Source organism: Acomys russatus, chromosome 6 (genome assembly GCF_903995435.1).
Source record: "Acomys russatus chromosome 6, mAcoRus1.1, whole genome shotgun sequence".
NCBI lineage: Eukaryota > Metazoa > Chordata > Mammalia > Rodentia > Muridae > Acomys > Acomys russatus.
Window position 1 is genome coordinate 82,463,697 of NC_067142.1, and position 27,239 is coordinate 82,490,935.

Genomic DNA, 27,239 nt, shown 5'->3' on the forward strand with positions numbered 1-27,239 from the left:
TTTTTGGTCACATTCTCCCTGTCTTTCCCCAACAATTACTCTTATATCCGCCCCCAAGTTCGTACTCTTCTGACTTCATGTCTTTTTTTTTTTTTTTTTTTTTTTTTAATTTGATAACTTATCTACTCCAATTTGTGTTGTCTATATACTTCTGGGTGTGAGGTCATCCAATCCAGTGTGGCTCCTACAGGAGCCATACATACCCTTAAAGAAAAATGATTCCATTTTCCCAGAAGTCATCAGCTGTCCATGGATCCTCAGCTGAGGATGAGGGTTCTTGAACCCCTTCATGTGCCATGCTAGAATGATGCCTGGCTTGCTCTTGCAGGCAACCACAGCTGTTGTGAGCTCATCAATACAGCAGTCCTGTCATGTCCAGAAAACACCACTTTGCTCACGTTATCCCCAATCTCTCACTCTCACAGTCTCATTTAAAAATGTTAACATTATGAAATGTACACATACATTGCATATATATCAAATATCATGTTAATTGATCCCATAATACATGTTCTTTGTGTATCAGTTTCTTAAAGGATTTAATTAAGTTCAAAACTAAACTTGAAACAAAATGGAGTAGGTGTGGCTAGCATTAAAATGAGAATGCTTGTGGTGTTAAGACAGTAAGCCTGGCTGGAAAGATGCCTCAGTGGTGAAGAGCCCTTGTAGTTCTTGCAGAGGACCCAGGTTCAATTCCCACAGCCATCTGTAGGTTCATTTTCAAGGGATCTAATATTCTCCTCTGGCCTTTATTGGCACAAATGTATGTATGTGGTACTCAGATGTTCCAGCAGACAAAGCATTCATGTTGGCATACTTTTAAAAGCTATTTTTATTTTGGATTCCTTATATCTCTTCCTCCCTTTTCCACCCCACTCCCTTCCATCACCTGAAGACCAGGTAGGAGAGACAGGTTAGTGGGGGAAAAGGGGTGGGGCGTAGCTTTTCTTAGCTACTTCCTCCTGTTTATGGTCATCAGGTTCCTTGGGGCAAGTCCAATCTCCATCTCAGGAGGTCTCCACCTTCTTCTCAGTCAGAGTGCATCAGCAGCAACCAGGAGCAGCAGGGTGGAGCCCCTGCAGCCTTCTTCTTCCTCGGAGCCCCCAGTCTCTCTTTGGGTCTGGCTTTTATCCCCACTGACAAAGACCACGCCCCCACCCAAGGTAGTTCAGAGCTGAAAAAGATCATATGCCCTCTCAGGAGGCAGTTATCAGCGGAGGACAAACTGGAGCAGCAGCCCAGATATCCCACCCCTGGAATTAGAGCAAAAACATGTTTTCATATGAACCAAAATTTCCACAACACATCCATACACATATAATTAATTAATTAATTAAATGTACAACAAAATGTCAACCTCATGTAATGATAATTTAGTGAGAAACACAGGATAGTGAGAGGACACGATTTGTAGGCCTGTTTTGTTTGTGCCCACTGGCTTGCTAGTGGCCACCATCTGCTTCTACAATGGGCGACTCTGTTTTTCTTCTAGCCATCCATTTCCAGGTAGTGGAAGGCAGTGCTCTTACTGAGTATGTTAGCAGTGGCACCCATTGCTACTGCTTTCCACTCACAATCTTTTGGTGGGGACTGCTTTGCATATCCACAGGGAGCTGGCTGTAAGAGAGACTTTCAAAGAGGATCTGGGCACATATCTGTGCTTGTAATAAACAATGAGCCCCTGCTATAAAACAAAATGGTAAAGACACTGACACAGATAATTAGCAGATAGTATACTTGGTTGTTGGTCCATCTGCTCACTTTTAAGGATATCCCTCCAGCAACAATGGGTTTGCCATTTTCTACTTTTTACTCTAATTATACCCAAAGATGACAAAGGCCATGGGGCACTGAAGGGTTACGTGAACAAGATATTTCTAAGTTTTTCCCCAGATATTTTATAGTGCTCTGATCTATACATAGGCCCATGTCTATCTCACTCACACACTTCCTAGGACAAGGGCTCCTCAGCAGTCCTCTGGAGATGCTTATGCCAGATTATAAACACTGATGTGGGACTGTGGGGCACCATTAAGAAGTACAGTTACTTAGCTGATAACCCTCCCTCTGCTGAGAAGACCTTTCTATGTGGACACTGTAGATACCTTAGACTTTACCACTGAGTGGAGCTTTCACTGAGTGTCAGTTGATGTGGGAAGTGGCAAGAAGCTAAGCTGCACGTGTATACATAGTGTCCACTTCACAGCAATGGTCTGCAGAGCCTCGTGGCTGCTCAGTGCTCTAGTCCTGTCTTCAAGAGGCCATGGTGCCTACCAAGTAGAGCATACATTTTCCCATCTTTCCTGGGTGTTGCCAACTGCTCAGAATGCTGAAAAGTCTCAGAATGGCCTACTGTGTAGCCATTGTGAGGGATGATCTCGGTGCAAGCAGAAACAGCCTTGTGAGGAGGAGAGGCAGGGCTAGTCTGTCATTGTGTCCCAGTTGTTCTTTTCTGTTTCCAGTTTTCCTTACTTATGATTACAAGTGTCCAACTCCAACAACAGCCAGTCAGCTGCTCTGGTGACTGATCTAACTGACTATTTCTCAGCCTTTCAAACTAAGGAAGCTCCTGACCAAACAACCTCGCTGCGTAAGTCATTAGACTGTCTTTGCAACTATGCGATTTGAATTGGTTAACCCTTGTTCCAAGAGCCCTGACATACTAAGAAATGAAACAGGCACAGAGTAAACCAAATATAGAAAGGCTGTAAGTATGTTTATTATATGTCCTTGTACCATTAGCTAGAGTCCCCACTCTGCCCTCCTTTAAAGGAGATGGCAATTGGCCCCACCCTTTAGGGAGAAGTTTTGTGATATCACTATTTAGGTATAGAGAAAAAGGAGTTAGTCTCCTAAGGGACAAGCAATCAGCATCATTTAAATTCCAAACACATAGGCTGGGCACAGGGAGAGGTGTAGGGAGACTGGGGCATGGTTAGATTGAAAAAGATTGATAGTGAGTTTCCAGTGGCTCCTTCCTTTTTTAAAATTTAATTTTATGTTCACCAATATTTTTATGGGCATAATTTAGAACTGGATGTGGTGGAGCACATCTTTAATCCCAGCACTCAGGAGGCAGAAGCAGGTGGATCTCTGTGAGTTCGAGGCCAGCCTGGTCTACAAAGAGAGTTACAGGATAGCCAGTGCTACACAGAGAATCCCTGTCTCGAAAAACCAAAAACCAAAGCAAACAAATACAAAAACCCATTTTTAAATTGTAAAAGCTTATGAGTTAAAACAGCCCTCTCCTTAGCTCCACCACATCCAACTGTCCTGTGGCTTTTGGTAATTTTGCAATTACTAAAATTTAATGTTTTTAATATTGTCCATCTATCCACCTTGATATTCTGTTTTTAATTGTATTTCTTTGTATAAGTGGTAAAGCACAAGCTCAAGGAGCTTCTGAAAGAGTGAGGAGGGAAGTAACTGTATTTTGTATTCTTGGAGTAATTCTTTATATTTGAGAATATCCAACTACAAAGAGATATGCAAGATTTTACTAGTGCTTCAGACAACTTTCTATAAGAATAACATACCATTGGTTTAACAGGCCTGTCATGATTTCATCTTTCCCATCTTTTTAGACACTTCTATGTATCTGCTTTTTGAAACCTTTTTGCTTAACAATTCTGGATGCTCATTGAACCACTTTTGTCTATGAATGAGTTATCTTTCATTCCATGAAAGTCTACCTGATAGATTGTCTCAGCATCTGTACCCCACGCCTGGCCAAGATGAGACATAGAATCATCTGCCACTCACAGGTTGCTGTTCCATGATACCCCCCATTTGATACAGCACCCCCACCTGCTCCACCCAGTCCTTACCCTTTGGGTTTAACTTCTGCAGCTAAAGCTTCTGGTCTTCTCCAAAAATGTGGCAACAACACCTCTTCCTTGAGGAAGGAGTAAACCACACCCTGTCTCTGACTGGACAGAGTTTTGAAACTTTGAAGCCCACACTCTTCCTTCTGGGTTTATGTGAGCCTGGTCAATAGGCCTACTGTGGGACTCTCTACTGAAACATCCTTATTTTTCCTCTTAGATTTCTGCTATTGACTGCTATTCCCTTTCAGAAAAAATAATTTCATCTGGGGGAATTTTTCAGAAAGGAAAGATTGCTCAATCTACCATGTTTAACTGACAGTGCTGCCCTGCATTTTCTGGGTTGTAATCTTGTCATGTCAAATCATTATAACCAGGCTTGACTCCTTTTTCTCCCAGAGCTCCCGACTCATCCATCACAATCAGTCTCGGGGGCTTTACCTTGCAGCGTATCTAGATTTTTGACCATTTCTTAGCACTCCCACTACCTCCTTTCCAGTCTTAAGCTATTTTTCCTGTACTCTTCAAGAGAAATCCAGAACTCTCCCATTCTCTGTTTTATTTTTCCTCAAGGATTCTTGGCCATGCCATCCCTGAGACAGCTGCTCCCCAAAGGTCAGCCAGGCCTTGTCAACCCATCCCCACTAGCTGCCCAGCATAGGGAAGCAGAAAGTAGGTGGGCTTCCCTGGGTCCATGGTCTGGTCTGCAATTTCCAGAGGCTCTTGGGCTATGTTAATGTCTCTCCAGCCAGCTAACATCACTGTGAATGCTTCCACTCAGGCATAAGGTACAGAACCTCCATAAATGGTGATCCATAAATATTTATTGAATGAGTAATTATATATAAAAATACCTCAGTTGCCTTTGCCTATTTTTAGGCATGGGAACAGCAAAGGGCTGAGGAAATGTCCTTATGCCTCGAGATGATCACTTTCCCTCTCTGCAAGGAGGAATGGTAGCTCAGGTAATGCTCATTTTAAAAAAAACCAAAACAAGATGCAGTATTCATGCATGCACACCATAAGAATTGGGGCAAAGGGTAAATCAAGGCGGTTGTTAGTTTTGACATCTTCTGACTTGAGAATCTCCACCTTGAACTTTTCTGGTTTTCAATTTGTACGTTGAAACTTGCACAGAGGGCACAGCCTATCGATGAAGTAGACGTATTTGCCAGCATCTGTCTTTGGACCCTCCTACCTTCTTCTGGATAGCTGTGAGTCCAAGATCTCATGCCACAGAGCACAGTGCACATGGGTGCCTGCAAGCCATAGGGCCCAGCGGGAGAAGCCTAGCTAGGAGGGCACACACTAGCAAGCCGAAAGACTTTGCCTGCTTCTCTTCTGTGACTATAAATAAATTGGCCCCTGCCTAGAGGGCTCCACACAGATTCCTGCCCCACTTCCTTAAAAAACATCATTGAGGAAAGTGTGTGTAATGAAATCTCATGTATTATTAACCTAACCTTAGTACGGATGTACAAGGAATGGGCTTAATTCAGCTGAAATTTATAGGCAATTTGTTAACACAGCAATGTGCACTGGAAGGCATGTTAGAGCCACATTGGTTTTAATACACCATTCAATAACTTTAGCAGAGGTTAAAAATGCTGCTTAACCTCCATTAAGTATTTTTAAAATGCTTTAATTTAAAATTATTTGTAGTGTGTGTATAAAGATGAACGTACACGTAGCCACACTAATAAATACAGCAGTAAATATGTGTCCCCTGGTTTTGCTCCAGCTCTGGATGACCTCGTACCATTCAGCAGCTGCGTTTAATCAGAGGCCAGACTGAGAAAGGCAGGGAAGGGTGTCAAGCCATCCTGAGCTGCTGACCCTCCCTCGTCCTTGAGAATCAGAGGCAGACGGGGGTTTTATTGAGGGCACTGCAGCTTTGAAATACAATAAAGCCTAATTTATAATGGAAACAGCTTCTTGTGACATGTTGCGTCCTAATAGACCAGCGCTTCATGCTTTCTCCTATGCTTGCTTTTGCTTTTTATTTTATAAGTCAGTCACATAGACTATTAGAGAGCAAAACAAAGTATTGCGTTTCATTGGTAAGCATAGCCTCCTGCCTAATGGATGGGCTCATGAGCCAGAGTTTCATGAAGACCCTGCTGATGGAATTGGAATCAGGGTGGCTGATGTTCTGTTCAAAAATCAGGGCATCTGTAGCTGCTGAGACCGCATCATGCCTCACGTCCTGATTCTTACTGAAAGTAAAACCTATTGAGAATGTGTCTTTCCCAGTGAGAACTGAGACTCAGGACAGGCCCTTACTCCATGACAAATTGTCAGAAAATAATCTTGCCTTGGAGAAGGTAGACTATACTCTTTGGAATATGGAGGAGGAAGGAAGAGTGAAATCATTGTTTCAACATCAAATTGGAAAGATCTCCCTTCTATGGGAACTGCACATTAACAGTTTTGATAATGGCCATGCAGAACAGTTGTTGAGTATTTACTGAGTGCCAGGCCCAGCCTTGCAGCCTTGCCTTAAAGCTCTGGGTACAATGCACACTATTTCTATGATGGAGGGTTCACTCTCCTCACCTAGTATGGCTGAGGGAGTCAAATCTAACAGTACAAGAGGTATTTACACATCCCTGGTAATCTGACCCCAGAATATGTACTCTCATATGGGACATTTTTAAAGAAAATGTCTTAAATAGTCATTAAATACCCATCCAAGGCTGCTGTAAAAAGCATATACTTGCAAATGTCTGTAACCTTCTCTTATCTTCAGCTCTCCCTCAACATGTGATTCTGGCTTGTTGCTTCAGGCCCTGGGATATCTCATTTGTTTTGGAAAATCCAAGTAATTGGCGTGGAAAAAAATGAGCACTGTCATGGGCCACCTGAGTGAATAGTTGAAGTGCCTAAGAGAAATGGGCACTAGAAATGGGATTATCTGCATAAACTAAGTTGGAAAAATTTATAGATTTTCTCTGTGGCATAGAGAAGATACTTGGAAGTATGCATTGCACAAGTACTGAAACACAGTACGGTAGAAACAAAATATAAAAGTTCGCCTTGAGCTATGTATGTGCGTGTAATCACTATGGTTTCCCAGACTTTATCAGAGATTTCAATATTTTTATTTTTTATGATTTTTGTGTTTGATCTTTAGAAAATATGCTGTCTGAACATGATGGCATATGTCTTTGATTCCAGCACTAAGAAGGAAGAGGCAGGCAGTTCTCTGTGAATTACAGGGTAGCTTTCTGCATAGTAAGTGTCTGGCCTGCTAGAGCTACATAGTAAGGTGCTATCTTTTATAAAAAGGTAGGAAGAAAACAAAGAGAAAGCATGTTTCTAAGAGCCTCTCCAGAAGTTCACATGGGTAAGAAAGTGGGGCTTTGTGGAAAACACAGGAGTCCAGTATAAAACTTAGGGGCCTCAGCTTCCACCATTCCCTTTGCTCTAAAAGCAAGAGATTTTAGTTGAGGCTTACATTTTCCATCTCTAGTTTAATCCATCAGCTGATTTGTCTAAAGTTACATTTTTGATTTATTGTGTCTACTCTTACACACTCCTTTCCACACTTCCCCACAGCCTGGGCCATCCTGACCAACCATTCTTCTGATACACAAGTTTCTATTGATCATTACTCCTCTCATTGAGAAAGAAAGAATTCCATACTATAAAGGACCACAGATTGATCCAACTGTCCACTCATCCTCCCGTTCATCCATTAAGCTGTCTACTCATTCCATTGCTATATCCATTTTTCAGTTGGCACATCTATTTAATATGGCGCTATATACCACACCATGAGCTCTTTTAAGACATAAGGTCACAAACATACAAAGGCCTTGCACTTTAAGTGGGGGAATCTGGTTTGTGTCAGTACAAGGAACATGCGACATACAAGAGACTGGTAGGTTCTTAATGGATGGAAGCATGGAGAATTTAATAGAGAAAACATGAGCTGGGATTGCAGAGTACGTAAGAGCCAGTAAGGTAGCAGAGGAGTGGATGGTTGCCGAAAGAAGGAATAAACGCAGACCATTTGCACCATTTCCAATTTAATATGAGTGCTAATTGCCCTAAATAACACTGGAATGAATGGTTTTGTGTTTGTACTCCCATGAATATTGGGTCAAAATGTGGAAAATGTTGTTAGCATCAATTTTATTAAAACAAAACAAAACACCGAAATGAAGAGGAGCATTAGTATCCCACTTTGAAAATCACAGCCGTTGGTGTTGCATCCAGACACCCTGATTATCCAGCCCTGCCCACCACAGCTTCTCCCCCCCACCCCGCGCCCGTGAACATTGTGTCCGTGGCTTGAGGTGCGGAGGACTGTCTCCTAATGGCCTATGATGCGGAGGACTGTCTCCTAATGGCCTGTGATGAATACAGAGCCAAGCGCTGCCCTCCTTTTCTGAGCCCAGAGGTTAAGTTTGTTTTCTTTCTCCCATTTCAGGGCCTTAGCAAAGCCGAGTTGTTCATGGTCCCCAGGAGGAATATCACTAGGAAATGGGCTCTCGTTTATGCTCAGGACAGGTGCTGTGCTGTGCAAATAGCCACGGCAGGAGACCATGCCCTCAGTCTTGCTAATAGTGCAGTGCTCTGTGCATTCTGGGAAGCTCTTTCCAGCCCAGCAGTGTTATGGTATGAGAGGGCCACTGTCTTTGAACTGGGAGGCACACTGTCTTCTACCTGAGGATCTCGTTGCTCAGGACCAAGAGTTTAGATGAAATAAGAGGCTGGCTTGTGCCTGCAAACTCTCAGCTGTGCCTAAAAACAAAGTTAGCACATTGGCCTTATGGCTATGTTTAAGAACACAGTATAAAGACATTTGGAGGGAAAACCAGTTTCAGAAATATCAGTTAAAATGATACAGCTGTAAAGATGTGGACCACGAGGCTGAGCCAATGGAGTGAGATCAGAGATGCATCGAGTCGAGGAAGAAATTGAGGTCAGTTATCATTAAGCCACACTCAGGAGTGGAAGTTTAAGCAGGAGGGAAGGGGAAATGCGGTTTTCTATAGTTGGAAGCCATCACAAGAGAGGTAATGGTCTAGAATTAGGCACATTCAGGTGATGCCACAAGTAATCTGCGAGCAGGAAGTTCCCTGTGTCATCCTAATTGAGCTGCTTAAAAATAGGACAGCTAAAATACTAGTGGGATTAACCTTTCCAATCAAGTCCCAAGAAGTAGAAAGTTCACGTCACAGTAACGTCCATAATGGCTGCGTCCTGTGAGCCCACTCTGCAGCCTCCTGATGGCTGCATCCTGTGAGCCCACTCTGCAGCCTCCTGATGCTCCTGTGCTGTCATGTTCTCCTTGGTTGCTGTCCTCTGCTTACATTTCTGATATTTTTTCTGTGCAGTCTCTTGATCTCCAAGATTTGAGCTACCCAGTCTTATGTACCTAAATGCACCCCCATTTATATACACAGACTTAGCTAATAAATCATTTCTTGTAAAAATGATCCTTAATTGGTTGAGAATTCTCTGTGGCTCAAAGCTATTGCAGTAAGTCCAAATTAATTCTAAGTATCTATGCTAATGGGTAATTTATCCAAATCGGAGAGCTGTTAGGACTTCATGATACCATCTGCATGAATTTAAGGAGCTAGGTACTTCCTTGGAAGAAAAGTGCACACTCTGTCTCAGATACCAAGGATAAGTCTTTGGAATGTGTGACTTGGATCATAAGATTAGCCAGGTACTAGAATGAGTGTTAACTGACATGGTTGCAACCCATTGGATATAAGGACATATTTAGATATATGGATATTAGTGGATGTAGGAACAAATCCAGAGAAATAAATCCTGTAATCTGGCTGTGAATTATTATGAAGATGATGTTATCTGTACCATCTGCTGGGTGTTCTAGATCTTTCCATTATCTCCTTTTCGTCCTGCTGAACACAATTTTTTTCCTTCTGCTTTTGAAGTTCTGTCACAACATGGCTAGGACTAGCTCAAGGAAAACCACTAATTTTTGTGACTTTAGAATGATGGCTTCTTTTTAACTAGATCCTCCAGTATGTGTGAGAGCTCACCAGTTATTCTGTGCTCTTCTGGATAGAACAGACAACACAGGAAGGCTTGATTTTTGTGTTTCTGCTTATTCTCTTCAGCAAGGCAAGTACGTCACAAAACGTAATGATCACGGCATTTCCACAATAGTCATTTTCCATAGCTTTACTCAGTAGATTGTTTCTGTGCTTCCTCTCCCCTGTTGCCTCAGTTAAGTACTCCTGGAAGCATGTTGTATGTGCTTGTGTGTGTATTTCAGTAGGTATGTGCATGCGTGTCTACACATGGATCTACATCACACTACACCAAGAACCCTTCCTATTTCACATGTCTGTTCCTTCATTACAACGGCTAAAGCCTTTCTGACTGTGTGTTGTTGACATCCATCTTCTGGGTCCAGAAGACTTTAAAGAACTCCAATGTGGTGGCGAGTCCTGCTTTTCTGTCTTTACATTGACATAAGAAAAGGCTGTGGATTGTGTAATTAAATCTTCAAACTGTGTGTGTGTGTGAGAGAGTGTGTGTGCACGCTCTCATATTTTGTGAGTGCAGTACCTGTGGGCCTCACCAGCTCCTTGCATCCATTTTTACCAGCTCAGCAGTGTTTAGCGAAGGCCTACTATGAGTAGTGGAGGGAATGATTCATACAGATGAGGCTCTGGCCCTGAAGAAGGTGACAGTCAGATGAAAATTAGATTAATTATATGTTTCTGGGCACTGGTGGGAATCAGCGGGATTCAGTGAAGCTGTCAGAGGCATTCCTGAATTGGCCTAGAGAAATTTGTTCACGGAATTGAGGAGACCTGGTTTATAGAGGAATAAGCTAAGCAGAAGGGGTAGGTTGAAAGCGTTGTCATGGACAGAGCATCCACTGCACAGAAGGGCATGCAAGGGTCAAGAACAGAAAAAGAAGCATCTCTACACGTCTGTATTGGGAAATGACTGTGCAGAGGGCAGGCATTGATTATGGAGGTGGAAGGAGGCATGGTAGATATTTGGTTTATTTTTATATTTTTCTTGAGGGGACTAAGCCATATAGTTGTAAGTAGAGGGAAGAGACACTAGAAATGTCCTTTGGTTGACAGGAATCAATTGACAGGAGACCAGGGCTGGCCAGTGGGTAGATGACTTCTGGTGTTGGGTAGCCTGTGTTTGAAACTGGCTCGTGTTTTTTGTGAGTTCAGCATTTGAGGGGGATTTGTGAACTTCCTAAGCTCCACCTCCCTAATTTACATAAAGGATGTAATAACATCTAAACAAATTGATGCAGGCGAAACTCCTGTAACACCAGCTCATGGTGCACACCCTGAAAAACCTAGTGGCAGCCTTCACACGGAGGTGGGAAGGCATAGGAGAAGATGTGAAATTCTTGGGAGACACTGTCCATAGGTCGTGATGATTAAAAAAGTGTAGGCCATGCATGAAGGAGACAGTGTAAGGGTTGAGAAATTTAACAATGTTTTGTATGATCAATTATGCTTGAATTTCAAATAATAACCATTTAGTGTGGTAAGTAATGCATTTTAACTATAAAATCAGTGTTAAATTAAAATTTAACTGGGGAATCCTGTATTTTATCGACTCTCTTACCAAATGTCTCTGGTATATAGGATTCACCACTGCCTATTTGGTAACTATTTGAAGCTGAGTGGAGGAGGGCCAGGTTTTAGTTGAAGAACTTTAAACAGGTCTAAGTTATTTTAAATTGTGAATTAATCAATTTTAAATGTGAATGAATGTTTTGCCTGCATGTATATATGTACACCATGCAGGTGCCTGGTGCCCAGAAGGTGAGACAAGGGTCTCAGATCTCCTAGAAGTGGAGATCTGAGCCAGTTGTGAGTGGTATGTGAAGACTTGTAGCTAAACCCAGGCCTTCAGTAAAGAGCAGTGAGTGTTCTGTGTTCTTAACCACTGAGCCACCTAGCCAACCCTACATTAAGCTTTCATGTAGGGTGCTGGAGGGTTATTTTTGTCTTTACTTAATATCCTCATGTACCTAATACAGTCATTAAGAAGAGCTCAGCTGGGTGGTGTTGGTGCATGCCTTTAATCCCAACACTTGGGATGCAGAGGCAGACAGATCTCTGTGAGTTTAAGGCCAGCCTGGTCTACAAAGTGAGTCTAGGACAGCTAAGGCTACACAGAGAAACCCTGTCTTGGAAAAGAAGAAGAAGAAGAAAAAGAAGAAGAAGAAGAAGAAGAAGAAGAAGAAGAAGAAGAAGAAGAAGAAGAAGAAGAAGAAGAAGAAGAAGAGCAGCTCTAACCACTGTGATAGGAAGACCTTGGGGCAGGGGGGGGGCGTGTCCCTTGAGAGTCTTTTGGTTTGGTGTGCTATCAAAACACTCATTTTTAGAGAAGACTGAACAAAAAGTAAAACGAAAACTTTTTTTTATTATTTATAGGCTTTTATATTTCTCCTGGCCATGCAGCTGGCTGCCTGCCCTGCTTATGCCACACAGCTGGAGCCGTGAGCCACATCTGTAACAATGTCACCGGGCAGTGCTCTTGCCGTGATCCTTCTACTACTGGGCAGAGCTGTTGCCAGTGTCAAGACCATTACTTTGGATTTGATACTGAGACTGGAAGGTAAATCTTTATCTGTACGGGTACCAAAACATCGTGGATTTTTATCTTTAGCTTTCCTTATCAGTAAAATCTCTGGCAGTTTTCCAACAACAACAACTTCTACAAAAATGCTCTTTTGATAAATATATTTTTGATTCCTTGATAATCTTGCTTACTAAATGTAATGGTTATAGCTCCATTCTATCCTTCTGAAGTCCTTTGATATTCATCCAGCATCACCAGAATGACCAAGAGATATCTACATCGTCTCATTTTTCTGTCTGTCTGTCTGTCTGTCTGTCTGTCTGTCTGTCTCTCTCTCTCTCTCTCTCTCTCTCTCTCTCTCTCTCTCTCTCTCTCTCTCTCTCTCAGTGTGTCTATGTGTGTGTGTGTCTGTGTGTGTGTGTGTTTCTGCAAGTGGAAGCCAGAGGTCATCCTTGGATATTGCTCTGAGGAGCTGGCCTTTATAATGAAGGGTCTCCAACTAGCTTGGAATTTGGCTATTAGGTTAGGCTGAATGAGGGACATACCTAGAGCTATAACTGAATTACACCATGTCTCACTTTTGTATGGGAGTTCTAAGTCTCAAACTCAAGCTCTCCTGTTTTCACAGGAAGTACTTTATCAGCTAAACTTCCTTCTTCTACCCCAACTTTTTTGAAAAGAGAAGAACACTGCTCCCTTCCATCTATCACAGTCTTCCCCCTTCAGTGCTCTTAAGCCAAGGCTGCTTTCATGGGATGAGATCCTGCTCTCGCTCTCTCTCTATTTCCGCCCATCGCACCTCCTGTACGAGCTTATTCCAGGGCCCAAACCTGCTTCCAAAAGAGGATCCTGTCATTTGTCACTCCACAGGATGTCTAGCTAGTGCTGGAATTGGAGTCTCTGGGTGAGAAGGTAGATTAAAATGTTAGCTTCAACTAATGAGAAGTAGAAAGAGACAAGACAGTCGAGCCTACAATATTTGAAAGGCACTGAGGTCATGTAAAACTGTGAATCTAGTGAGATTAAGTGGTCTGTGTAAGGGCAGAGTGTAGAAGACAGAGTCAAACTATGAAAGGTCAATATCAGGAAAGAGAAAGATCTGGACAAGTATGGATTTAAAGGAAGATGATTTGTAGCAAGTTTTACACAAATTAAGGTGAATATCTCTGGATATCAGCTGACCCATATTGAATAAGAGAAGGAATAACCTTGATTAAACAACACATTATTATTATTTTTTTTGACAAGAAAGCATTCTTCTCCCACAAACATTGTTTTCCTATTTATCCTTCTAAATTTCACTCATTGAGTAGTTGGAGTATCACCGTAGTTTGGATATGAAGCCCCATATGTTAAAGGCTTGCTCCTACCTTGGTGCCTTTGGCATAGTGTGGGACTTTATAACAGTTAAGGTCCAGTGTGAGGTAGTCATTCCAGTGGGGAAATGTCCCTGAGGTAGATAGTGAAACCTCCCCCGTTGCCCTTTGTCTTTTTCATTTCCTAGACACAGAGTGGTTTTGTCCCCTCGTAGTCCTCTGCCATGATGTGTCATGTGAAGTGCCACCATAGGCAACTGACAATGGAAAGTAATGCCTGAAGTCCTTAGTTCAGAAAACCCTTTTCTAGCTGGATGTTGCCTGGGGTATTCATTAAAGTGATGAAAAGCTAATTCCTTCTATGTCCCAAATCCTCCTGATTTCCAAGATGCTGTGTTGTAAACCGAAGACACTGGTCCAACTCTGTCATCCCAGAACCAGTACTTAACCTGTTCCTATGTCTTATTTCATCTTTGTGCTGGTATCACAGCCCAGTTCTACACTGAACAACCATGTGCCCATCTTCATGGTCTTCTGCTTCTACATTGGAATAAACCACCTATGTTCAGCTGTCAGGCTCTCTCCCTTCTGCTGGGCTATAGGTGGGCTCTATAGGTGGATGCCCTCACTGCTGCCCTGGGCTAATGAACTGAGGATGAGCTTGTGCAGAATGGAGCCACTGCCTCACATCTTGCATGTAGTTCTTGCCACATTAGTTTCATGCCCATTCAGACAGTAGCTAATGCCTTTGGCTTCAGCTTCTTGAATATCTCCTTGTAGACTTCCCAGCCTTCCACTGTGCAGAAGGATGGTAGCAGAAGTGAGTGACTGCAGATCGTCTCTCTGCCTCCAGTCTGTCCACTGTTGATCTACTCATAAAGGAACACATCATTTTCTAAAAGGCCTATTTTGAGTATCCCTTCCTGAGTTTGGTTTCCTGTTCCTTGCTTTCCTTCTCATCTTCATCTTCCCCCCTCCCCCCCCATCCTTCTGAACCCTGATTCGTCCAACTGTTCACTGATTTAACTTAACAGCTTCCTTTTCAACGAATAAAATTGTACACAGATATGCTGTCATCTCCCCATTGGCAGCTCCTTCCCTTGGCCTTGCCCTCCTTTATAAGGCCTGAGGATTACTGTATGGTTTCTTGTTCTTCTGCTCACTAATATTTAAGAATATTTTCTTGCCTCTTTCTATCCATTTCTTTCCATCTTTTCCTCATCCCCCATACTTTGTGAATGCAATAACCAAACACATACAGCCAAAGGCTAACAGACTCTTTTTTTTTATTATTATTTTTGGTAGTATCACAGTGGAACATATGGCCTTCCATATGTTAAGCAAGTGCTCTACCACTGAGCACATTCCTAGTACTCTAAAAGACTGCTGGAATTCTCATCTCTATCAAAGACAAAGTATATAACAAAATAGAATAGATAAACAAGGGTTAAGGAAAGAAGATTAGAAAATAGGGTTGCTCTAGAGGGAATGACAGAAGAGTCTATAATCTCTTACACATGCGTCATATTGGAAGAAGGAGACCTGTTGAAGGGTGCTATGAGTCATCTGCAGCTTTGGAGACCAGTGGACTGAAATTTAAGTTAGACCTAGCAAATCTGAATGGGAGAGGCAGTCTGGCCAAGGTTAAGTAGACCAGCTGAGGTATTGCTCTGAAGTCTGACCCCTTTAGAGTTTATCAGAGTTGGGGTACTGGTTAGGAAAACCAAGAAGAATACTGAAGTGAGCTCTTTAGCATCTGTGAGCAGTATCACCTGGAAGCCTAAAAGTTCCCAGATGGAGGAAACGGGCTGCACAGAGAACAAGAAAGTAGTATAGAGGTGAGCCTGAGACCTTTGACCTTTGGAACTGTTAGCAAGAAAAGGCTCCCTTGGAGAACAGAGATCATAGAAGGAAGCCTCAAAGTGTTCCAAGGTCATCAATGACTGTTGATGAGTATCAAGTCTCCTCTTCAGGTCTATACCCTGTAATCAATGGTTTGATATTTACACTAATATTTGGCATGGCTTCATTATCTTGACTACAGGATATACAGCTTTGTATGTCTCTCCAATAACAAAAGGTGTCTTACTGGGGCTCAGCACCTTCCCGTCTGGGCATTGTAGGACACAGACCATACGCTAACACTGAAAAGAGCTGTGGAAGTGAGAGTGACATGGGTGGTAAAGTTTCTCTGCAAAGATATAAAGAATAAAACCCCCTGTCTGGCTCACCACATAACAGCTTCTGCTGGGCAAACACTAAGGTGTGTGTTCCAACCTCAGGAATACAGGCAGAAAGCCAGGTGTGTTCACATGCCTTCTTTAACAAGTACTATAGAAAAGGGAGACAGGTAATCCACTGGAGCTTAAGGACACCAGTCTAGCTACAAATTCTGTGAGAAGCCCTATCTCACATGACTAGAGATTGATGGATCAGGATACCACATAGCCTACTCTGGCATTTGTCCAACATGCACACATTGGCACACATTCACATATATGCTGCATATGCATATGCACTACAGGAACACATAAAAACAGGTTTAAAAAAACATTTATTTATTTATTATTTATACAGTGTTCTGCTGGCATGTAGGCCTACAGGCCAGATGTGGGAACCAGATCTCATTATAGATGGTTGTGAGCCACCATGTGGTTGCTGGGAATTGAACTCAGGACCTTTGGAAGAACAGCCACTGCTCTTGACCACTGAGCCATCTCTCCAGCCCAACAGTTTTGCCTGTTTGTTTGTTGTTTGTTTGTTTGTTTTTAAAGAAATAAAAGGGATAAAGATCCCATGAGTCATTTGTGCTTCCTGGGGTCAGTCCCATGGGAAGTTAGTGATGCGAGGTGTCCCTCCCCTTTCACTGATGAATTCTGCCATCTCTTTTCATTCCAACATGGATACTCATTAGAGGAGAGACCTACTCTCGCAGAAGGTCACAGAGGGAAAGTGCTTCAAACTGTGACATAGGAATCATTCCAGTGTGTGTTTGTTCATCATGGAGAGGGGAACAAATGGACTCTCACCCTTTTATGATTCCAATTTCTTTTCTGAACAATAGTCTCCTTGGATATCGCTGCTGAATTCTGCTTGCTGTCATTACATTTCACCAACATTATCTATTTTTACAATGAAGAGTGGACTAAACTATATGGGTTTTTATATGGCATAAGAAAACTTTATGATGACACTTTCTGGTGACACATGTCTGTAATACTACCACTTGGGAGGATAGAAGCAGGGATTATTTAAAATCCAAGCCAACCTCTGCTACATAGGGAGGCCAAGGCCAGTCTGAGCTGCCTGAGACCCTATCTCAGAGAAACTGAAAGAAAAACAATTATTTCTCAAAAAAAAATCATTTATAGTCTAGATGTATATAGATATACAGTGTATGAAATAACTGTGTCTTGATATTAAAAATAAAGAAACTCACTGCAAGCCACTTAAAGATGTTTACTAACGTAAGTGGATTAGTTTCTGGTGTCTACAATGGACTGCTCTCCTGCTGACCAGGGAGGATGCAGAAGCACACGGCATTTGTTGTCTGTTTGGAAAACAGTACAATCTCCTCATCCAGGTGCCTTTCCACCCCCCGGGCACTCTTTCTCAATCCCCCCCTTTTTTTCTTCATGCCTCTTCATTGAGAAGAGCAATACCTGATGGGTTTGTTGTTGTTTTACTTGGCTAATTTTCAATACTCTTTAAAAATAATTCCATAGGACCAAACAAATAAGATAATGTAGACACTGACCCTAAAGTGCAGCAGTGATAACCAAACCTCACCTATTAATAACGGCTTCATTTGGCCAAGGCGGAAAACCCTCCATCTGTTTTCAATCTTGTATTTCATCCTTAAAAGCATATTGATCAGTAAAGGAGGCCATGGTCTTCCAAGTGCTAATCCCACTGAAAACATTATTTCGTTTCCCTCTGACACAGACAGCAAGCATGGCCATCATCTGAGGTAACAGACATGACAGGCCCCAATCAGTCTCCCCTCCTCCCAATCCAGCCTGCGCTGGATTGTCAGGTGGGGCAGTTTTAGGAAAGAGAGGAAGGAGCACAAAGTCACTTGAGGCTCATGCCGGAAGCTGCTACTTCTGCCTGATTCTGTTATCTGAAGGAAGTTGGAAGGCCACTCCATACTCAGGTTTGGAAAATAAAAGACTTTGCATTGAGTGGATTGGAAGGCATCATTTAAAAGGAAATGTATATAGTCATTTCTGAAATATCTTATGCCCCTTATCTATTTAGTCTACCTTAATATAGGTTGCGGAGGCTCTTCAAGGAATGCCAGCTTTTGCATGTTATTAATGGCACCATGTCCTCGATGTGACAAACTGGGAATGGTAGGGAACAGAGCGTCAGGACGGGGTCCAGCTCTTCTTTCCCACTAGACCAGGTATATTAGCTTGCTCCTGGATATAATAAATTACTGCAAATTCAGTGTCCTAAAACAACAAGGATTTATTATCTTATAATTCTGGAGGTCAGAGGGCCTAAATTAGTTTCAGTGGACTAAAACCAAGATGTCAACAGGCCACCTGTGCTTCTTCTGGAAACGCAGAATAAAATCCATTGTCCTCATCTCCAGTCCACCTATAATCTACCTAAGTTATTTAAGGGGCAAGGAGAAGTAGTGTTTTTTGCATGGGTGTGTGTGTGTGTGTGTGTGTGTGTGTGTGTGTAGATATTAGTCCCGTGTGTGTTCAAGAACTGAACAGAGGCCAAGGAGGAACACTGCTTACTGGCTTGTTCCTCAAGGCTTGCTCAGTCTGGTCTTATATAAACCAGAACCACCTGCCCAAGAGTGGCACCTCCTACAGTGAGCTGAGCCCTCCCACGTCACTCACTCATCTATAAACTGTCCTATTGACTTGTACATAGGCCAGAAGTCTGGTGGGGAAATTTTCTCAAATGATGTTCCTTCTTCCCAAATGATTTAAGCTTGGGTCAAGTTGTCTGAAAAACAGCCATGACACTGTGCAAGCGTTCAGACCCAAGTTCTATCCCCCTGCACTCATATAAAGGCTGAAAATGGCAGTAGGGGGTTGTAATTGCAACACTGGGCGCTGAGATAGGCAGATTCTGAAAGCTTCTTGGCCAGCCAGATGGGAAGAGATGAGGAGCTTCTGGTTCACTGAGAGGCCCTGTCTCAAAGGAATAAAGCAGAGAGTAACAGAGGAAGATGACAGACATGTTCCTCTTACTTCCACATGCACGTACACGGACTTGCACAGTCATACACATTTACATCCGTGCATCTCTCCTTGTGTCTCTGTCTGTCTGTCTGTCTGTCTGTCTCTCTCTCTCTCATGTACACACATATACACGCACACACACACACACACACACTTATACACACACATACATGCAATCTACATAGCCTGAAGGCACTTTGTGCCATACGTCAAGTGCCCCTGTATTCAGATTATGACCCATTATATGATATGAGATATGAGATTTTTTCATCTGAATCATCCTATCAGCACAAAAAGTTTTAGATTTCACATTTCAATCTTTTCGGCTTGGTGCTCTCCCCAGGCCCTGCCCATGGTACTTCTACTTTGTGCTGCCCCCAAAGAATCTGTATGCATCCTTGAGTGCTAGGCTCCACTCTTCTCTTCTGCAGTAGTCTGTGCACTCCTTGAGGACAGGGGCAGCCCATAACACTCATCTTTATGTTTTCAACATGAATTCCCATCGAGAAAGATAACTGGGCCTCGGTGAATGGTATTAATCTCAGTCCTTATTTAAGTCACTATCATGCACATGTGAGTTGCGATCCCCAGTCAAAGAAGGGGTGACGTGTCCCCCTGTGTCCGTTCAGGTGAACTTCCCAGAAATATCATGAATACTGAAGCATTATTTCATTATGAATTATACTTCTTCAATAATAATAATTAGGATGATTTTTATGCTGTTTGTATAACTAAAAGAAATTCCCAGGAAAGCATAATATAGGAGATTTGTCATTTAAGAGACAGAAGCCAGTTATGCCCTCAGTGTGCCTGGTAAATACTGTTCTGCAGAGGGGTTAACAGTGTAGCAGCAGTTTTCTGGCAGAGATGAGCCGAGCCTCCCTCCTGTTTTGTTTATCATAATGAACTGGTCAATAAACATCACAAATTGTTTATCTATATAAATCTTGACAGATTACTCTTTATGAAATCCATTTAGCAACTGAGGTTCTCCCATAAGGATGAAAAATGAAGATTTTAAACAGATTGCGGGAGCAGCTCAGGTTCTGCCAGGAGAGTCTTGCAATAAAGGTTTCTTTATATTAATATTACGAAAACCATTTATCCTGGCAAAATCAATATCACAATTCATCTTAGTTTGTTGCTCCTTTTTGAAGCCTAAGATGTCTTCTCCTTTATTGTGTCTAATTTTGTTTTAATAAATGTGAATTATATTTCATTTGGTTTGTACTCCAAGGAGGGGCATAAGAAAAACTGCTCTCAAACTAGTGGCTGATTTGCTAAAGAGTCTTCAAAATGTTCGAAATTGTATTTGAGTGCCTGAGAAATTTATAGGGATCATTTCATTTAAGCCTTAATTACAGCATTACCCCCTGTGTCCTTTGGACTGGTAGCAAACTGTAATATTCTAGAAAATCCACTCTGATGAACTTCACTTAGGAAAACTCTCTTTAGCTAAAACTAAACAATTATAACAAGTCGGACATGTTCGATACAGCAGCGTCTGGGAGAAGAGACAATAAAACCAGGAATAGACGCATTTAATTACTCTCAACATTGTTTGCTTCCCTAAGAAGTGATTTATTTATTCCATTTGGATTCAGAACTTAATATGCCATGGCTATTGACATAGCTGACTCTGAGTTGTGTGGATAGCAGGCAGCTGGAAGGAAAGAACTTCATCAAGGGGTGGAATTATACTACACACTGCAAACCATTACTCTAAATGCACCGTATGTAAAGTAAGTGTGATTGTCTCGTGAGTAAAGGGCAATAAAACATGGAACACCCAAGCGGTACTTATTCATGAGGGGTATGTATGTATAGAAAATGATATATATGTATACAAGGGGCGGGTGCGGCCTCTTCCTGCTCAGGCCCACTAATATACTAAAGGCTACAAACAATACGCTTTAATGCAGGCTCATAATGAATTAAGAACAAACCAGGCATTTCTTTGCTTCTATGATTCCATTTGAATTTCAATGCATAATTTTCTGCATCTCAAATACTTTGTCTAAAAAAGCGCCTATTGAGAATAAAATTCTAGTGTAATATGTCCAGTTAAAGGCCATCAGTGTTGTTCGTAGGGGGGACGTCCTTTTATCAGGACCATAAAAAGGGCAACTACAGCACCGCCTCTTTCAAGAGAACCCACGCTTCATCTAGTCCCAGTGGCAAATTGGCCCATCAAACAAATTTTCAGCTTATTTTGCAGCTTTGGCTTTTATCGGCCCTTTTAAGGGTGTTGAATGATTACCCAAGAGATCACACCATAAAATTTGCAGTAGGGTGAAGTCGCCATGCCCACCAGTTTCTCTATAGAACAAACAGGGAGATGTATTTAGTGTTGTTTGCTATGTGTCACAGGGAAGGCCCGGCCTAAATGGTCTTCACGGGCTGTTCTTAGACGTCCAGTCTTTATAGAGCAAAGGCTGCTTATCCTAATGAAATGCCGCTTGGAGGCCGTGCGTGCGTGCGAGCGAATGGTTCACCCTGAGGAGGAAGGTTTCCCTCCCTATCACTGCTGAAGGTTAGTACCGATAATACTATGGATGTCTTCAGGTCTCAGAGCTTGTACATTGACATGAAAATGCCTCATTATCTTACGTTGGTCCCTTCACATAGATCAGGTTAACTGCCTTTTTCCCAGTCTTATATGCAGAAGTGATAGCTAATCCTAAGTGTCCCACAACAGAACCTGGAATCTCTTGGGAGATGGGCCTGTGTGGATTGTGCTGGTGGGTTCACTGAGTCGGGAAGACGTGCCCACCGTGGGTGGCATCATTCCCTAGCTGGGATCCTGTATGTATAGTGGATTAGGGAGCTGGCAGAAACAGGCAGCGGCTTTCTGGATGGAGATGCATGTGACCTCCTGCTCTCGGCTCCTACCCATTCACTTCCAGCCTTGATGGCGATGGCATGTCCCCTTCAAATGGAGGCCAGAGTCAACCCTTCCTCTGTTGGGTTGCTTTTGTCAGCGGATTTTATCACAGAAGCAAATAAGAAATGAAACTAACACAGTGCACAAATATAAATATAACCCATATTAAGTACCAACAGTAATTAGAATCTATCTAAATATGTCATCAGAATTTAGCCTTTTTAAAGCTAAATATAGAGTTTGAAGAATTTCAGTGAGACCAGCGACTTATTCTTAATTTCTATGTTGTAACTTTGGTAGATATTTAAATGAATGATAATTTTGTGAGTACCTATTTTAAAAATTTAGCTGACAGCAGAACTTGTATTGTAAGAAGACACAATTTTTATTTTTATTTTTTTACAATTTTTATTTTATTACACAGTTAGTGTGCAGGCTAACTGTGACAGTGTTCATGGCACATAAAAGCTTTTGAAAGGGCTATTGAGACATAGCCCAGGCTACTATCAAACTTACTTGTGTACCTGGGAACTCCTGACCCACCTCCCTCCAACTCACATGTTCTGAAATTGCAGGAGTGTACCACCATGCATGTGTGTGTGTGTGTGTATCTGTCTATATCTGTATATCTGTGTGTCTGCCTGTCTGTGTCTGTGTGTGTCTATATCTGTGTGTCTATGTGTCTGCCTGTCTGTGTGTGTCTATATTTGTGTATCTGTGTGTCTGTCTATCTGTCTGTATCTGTGTATATCTATGTGTCTGTGTCTCTCTATATCAGTATGTCTGTGTGTCTCTATATCTATGAGTCTGTGTGTCTGTATGTGTATGTCTGTGTGTCTGTGTGTCATCTGTGTCTGTGTGTCTTGGTCTCTATCTGTAGTCTGTATGTCTGTCTGCCTGTCTGTGTCTGTGTGTAGAAGCCAAAAGTTGTTGTTGGACAACTTCCCCAGTTACTCTTCACTTTCCTTTCTGAGCTCAGATCTCACACTGAATCACAAGTTCCCCGATTCTTCTAGACTGCTTGAATGACAAGCCCCAGCAACTTTCTCTCTCCATCACAGAATGCTAAGATAATAGGCACTCGCCACCTAACCTTCTCTTCACATGGGTGCTGGGCACCCATGATTGCTCAGCCAGTGCTTTACCAATTGAACCATCTCCCTAGGCCTTTGAGGACCATTAACTCATGAACAAAAAGAAATCTTTGCAGGAGCAACATTTTGATAAAGATCTTTTCTGTCTTGCTTTGCCTTGTGCTGCGCAGTTCATGCAACATTTTCAATATGTTGGCGAGACCAAGATGTATTCAACCACAATGTTACTGATAGGTATGGCGTGTGCTATGAATTATTAATTAAAGTACTCTTTTCTTAATGCCGTATTTGTCTGTTTTCAGATGCCAGCCTTGTCTTTGTCATCTGGCAGGAGCCTTGAATGGAACTTGTGATGTGGTCACAGGCCAGTGTTTCTGCAAAGAGTTTGTGACTGGCTCCAAGTGTGACACCTGTGTTCCTGGTGCAAGCCACTTGGATGTCAACAATCTATTAGGCTGCAGCAAAAGTAAGCCCATCCTGGCCCGTTGCTGGCATGTGACTCACCAGGACTTGGGAAGAGGGTCTCAATGGTGTCCTCCACTTAGAACTTGTTAAAAAGACTTAGGCACAGCATAGAGAATTAGCCTAAAGCAAATGTGTTAATCAAACTAAGTAAAATCCATGGGCTTTTCCTTGATTAAGTAATTGAAATTTCTGGAATGACTATGCTGGTAGTAAAACACTGACAGTAGTCTGTTGGGATGAAGTCACCAGCAACAGAAACAAATTTCCAGTTTCCTCCAGATGAGGAAATGTTTCCAGAACATCGAAATTTACTGTTTAAATCATGATATTACTATTTAAGCAGAAGTGATTAGTCACCCTAGCTCACAGATGCATTTCCATGTAATTTACTATAACAAATAGAATATTTGTTATTTATTTCCAGTTTCATGTTCTCCTGTGCTCAGTTTTATGAACATTATTCTAATGTTTTTATTAATACTGTAACTTTACAGTCATTATCGTCACGTCTTACTGAGTCCTGCTACTGATGTTCTGTTCTTGCCACTTTCACTTTCTTTTTCATATTAGTCATGAGCTGCATCCCACATTTATAATTTTAATTATTTTACCCAGATATGGCATTTGTGTCTTTTGACTTTGCAGCACTCTACAGTACCCGAAGGTGACCCCTGAAGGCTGCACGCAGTCCTTCAATTTATAACTGTAGACGCTGTTCCCATGTTTACTCTAAGACTGTGTATCCATGCTGTGCCAGAATTCCTAAAAGGTGGTTGCTGGGAGCATGTGATACGGAGCCCTCAGCAGCATAGTGTGCAGTGCATACTCTCCTTCTGGGGCTGCTGATCTCTCATGAGTCAAAATGCTATGTCTCTGGCTTCTTGTTTCTTCCCTGGCCAAGCTACTTCTTTCCCATCATTTAATTTATCCTCTCAAGACCTAGCCACCTGCCTAGACCAGAAAGACAGAAGAAAACTGGTGTTCGCATGGTTGTTTTTATATTGCTTCTCTGAACTTCTATGTACCAACTTCAACAAAAGATATATATGTGTGTATATATATATGCAAATGCATATATTCATACATTTTAGTCCTTCATAGCTTACTTGCATTTAAGTATATTAACCCGAAAGTAAAATCAAGAGCACGTTTCATTCACAACTGTATGGAAATAAGAGATTTAAGAATGCCGTTAACAGAAGAAATAGGAGGCCAGCGTTCTGTAGATTGCATGACGTTGCAAGAGGAATCCGAGCAGGTGGGTCTCCATTCTGCTGACAGTGGTGCTGGGATCTGTGACACTTTCCATTGATCTAGTTTTAAGCTTTGGTCCCCATCCCTGAACCTAGTCCCTCACCAAAGCTTCTGAACTTTGCAGTCATATCCACTCTGGTAAAGCTTAGGGGCTTGGCCCTGGAATCAGGAGCACACATGCCGAGTGCTGGAGCCCAAGGCTCCTCCCAGAGCTCCTCCAGCTTATGAGAAAGAATTTCCCTCATGTTTTCTACTTTGTATTGGGGCTCCCAGAAATACAGTTTTATGCAATTCACAAAAGCAACCTGTAATCTGAAAACCTTAATTATATATACATATATATGTATATATATACATATATATAATTATGAGATAATCTTTCAGAGTTTAGTTTTTAATATAATCTCATCTACAGGAGAGATTCTCACTTATTTTCTTGACCCCGTTTTCTGCTTCTTCTCTGTCAACTGGAAGCCAAGCTCAGGGTCATGGCATTGTCACGCTTCTGCTTTTCTGACAAGAAATTAAAAACAAAATCTTTGAGTAGAAGTCGCATGTCAAACTCCCGAGCTACATCTTCATAAGCACAGAGCATGCCCCCATTGAATATGACCTTAATGGTAACCCTTCCAGAACCTCCTAGAAGAGACAATTCCAAAGGAGGGAGTGTGGCTCTTCATAAGTCAGCCCCTTCAATGAGAGGGAGGAGTTTTCATCAAATATTCCATTTCCAACCAATCACCACAATAGCTGAATCAGGCCCAGATAGGAACATTGTTTTTTCTTGTACATTATTAGTAAGGAGCAGTTATAGATTCCTGAGGGGCTTTTTTTGTTGAATAAAACTCCCACAAAAATTAAGTGTTTGAAATTCCCACCAGACATCAGTACTGTGTGTGAAAAAAAATGGAATTATAAATTATATAATAAAATATAATCATCGATGGTACCTATAGGCTTCCAAAAATTATGTCACTAGAATTATATCAGATTACATTAACACCTCATATTAAGGCAATGAATTCAGAACACAAGCTGTAGACACCCTTTCATGGTTCCCTTTTAACCCTTTGCTTCTTGAGAATTTCATGCGGTATTTAAATCCTGAGTATCTGAATGTCTGTACAGGAATAACAACCCCCAGAGCATGTATGAGCCAGACGAGGTGATACTTGTCTGTACTCCTAGCTGACAGGGCGCGGAGAGCAAGAGCTCAAGGCTTGGTGCCAAAACGGTTCATGATAGTTTGGGAATTATTATACTTATGAATATTACAAGTGGAGATTGAAGGGTGCTTATTTACTAAATATAGTAATGCACACATGTTCCTATGAACATGTTCACATAAAGAAATGAACATCACTCTCTCTGTCTCTCTCTCTCTCTCTCTCTCTCTCTTACTCCTGAAGATGATCCTAAGAGATCTACTGTGTTCTTACTATAAGTCCATATTTGAATACATTCATAGACCTACCAAAGTTCCTCAGCTGGGACCCCAACAGAAGGACCCTGTTACACTGGTGTGCTATATTCCTTAAAAAGGGGCCTCTGAGTTTTGGCCAGTTGTGTTTCTATAATTGAGTATGTTGTTCTGCAAACAGAAGCTTTGTGGGTGAGGGTGATGGCTGCGCCTGGCTGTGGGTGTAAGGCTACGTACTCAGAACGCTGTCAGGGATTGTGCTGGCTCAGTGGAATAGGGGCACTTGGGTCTCCTCTAGGAATCATGAGCTCATCTCTGCAAACTGCAGTCTGCTCTCCCCCCCCCCCCCCACCCGCCCATCAACAGCTGTCCTCTCTACAGGCAACTCCACCCCCAGGTCACCCTTTTCAGGCGGACTACTTATTTTTAAAGGGCCTGCTTACCAAGTTGCACTTTGGATGCCATCTAGGAACTCAGATTATATGACTGTTCACCCTTGCCAAAATGGAACATAGTATTTACAAAATTTTATTTGTGTGTAGCTCCTCTGATCCTTCTAGTGGTTTTTATACATGTCAGACATATGTACCTATGTGAACTGCCCCTAATAGCACTAGACATATGTGCCCATGTGAACAATCCTTAATCAAACTGAGTACCCCCTGGGCACTGAGTTTCTTACAGTTTTCCAAGGCTGGCAACAACTTGGCAATTTGCCCTCTTATATCTGATTGCTACTTCTTTTGTCAGTCAAACTCAGGCCTTTGAACATTCTCGGAAGTGCTCTGCCACTCGGCTACACGCATGCGCACTTTTGCAATGCAGTGCTAAGAGATTTAAGTTTGTCCTATCTGATGCCACTCCTGGAGGGCTCTTAGTGGGTTTTCATCTGGTCCCCTTGGATTTCCCTGAGGTAATTTTTCCCTTGAGTAATGGTATATTGTGACCTTTATTACAATACATTTTAGTCAGGCGTGGTATGACTCTCCTAGGAAAGCGTTAGGGCTGGGTTTCAGGGTGGCCTGGAGAGCATCTCACGTACATAGCACGAGCTTTGCTCTTACCATACCCTGCATTACTAAATCTCTTAGAAGAAATGCCCTCGTGTCGTTCTCTTCCCACATTGCATATATTTTTAATGCAAGTAAAACCTCTGTATAAGGTATAAAATCTCTGTAACTATTTTTAATGGTTTCAGTTCTTTACATGTTTTTTGAAAGTT

The 27,239-nt window shown here is 42.1% G+C and overlaps 1 protein-coding gene across 1 annotated transcript in view; it reads left to right on the forward strand.

Annotated features, from left to right (window-relative positions):
• Ush2a (usherin) overlaps window positions 1-27,239 on the forward strand; it is a 696,795-nt gene that overhangs the window by 149,098 nt on the left and 520,458 nt on the right. The window contains exons 13-14 of the mRNA XM_051148119.1: window positions 12,230-12,413; window positions 23,181-23,344. Coding sequence (XP_051004076.1) covers window positions 12,230-12,413; window positions 23,181-23,344 — 348 coding nt within the window. The remainder of the gene's footprint in view (window positions 1-12,229; window positions 12,414-23,180; window positions 23,345-27,239) is intronic.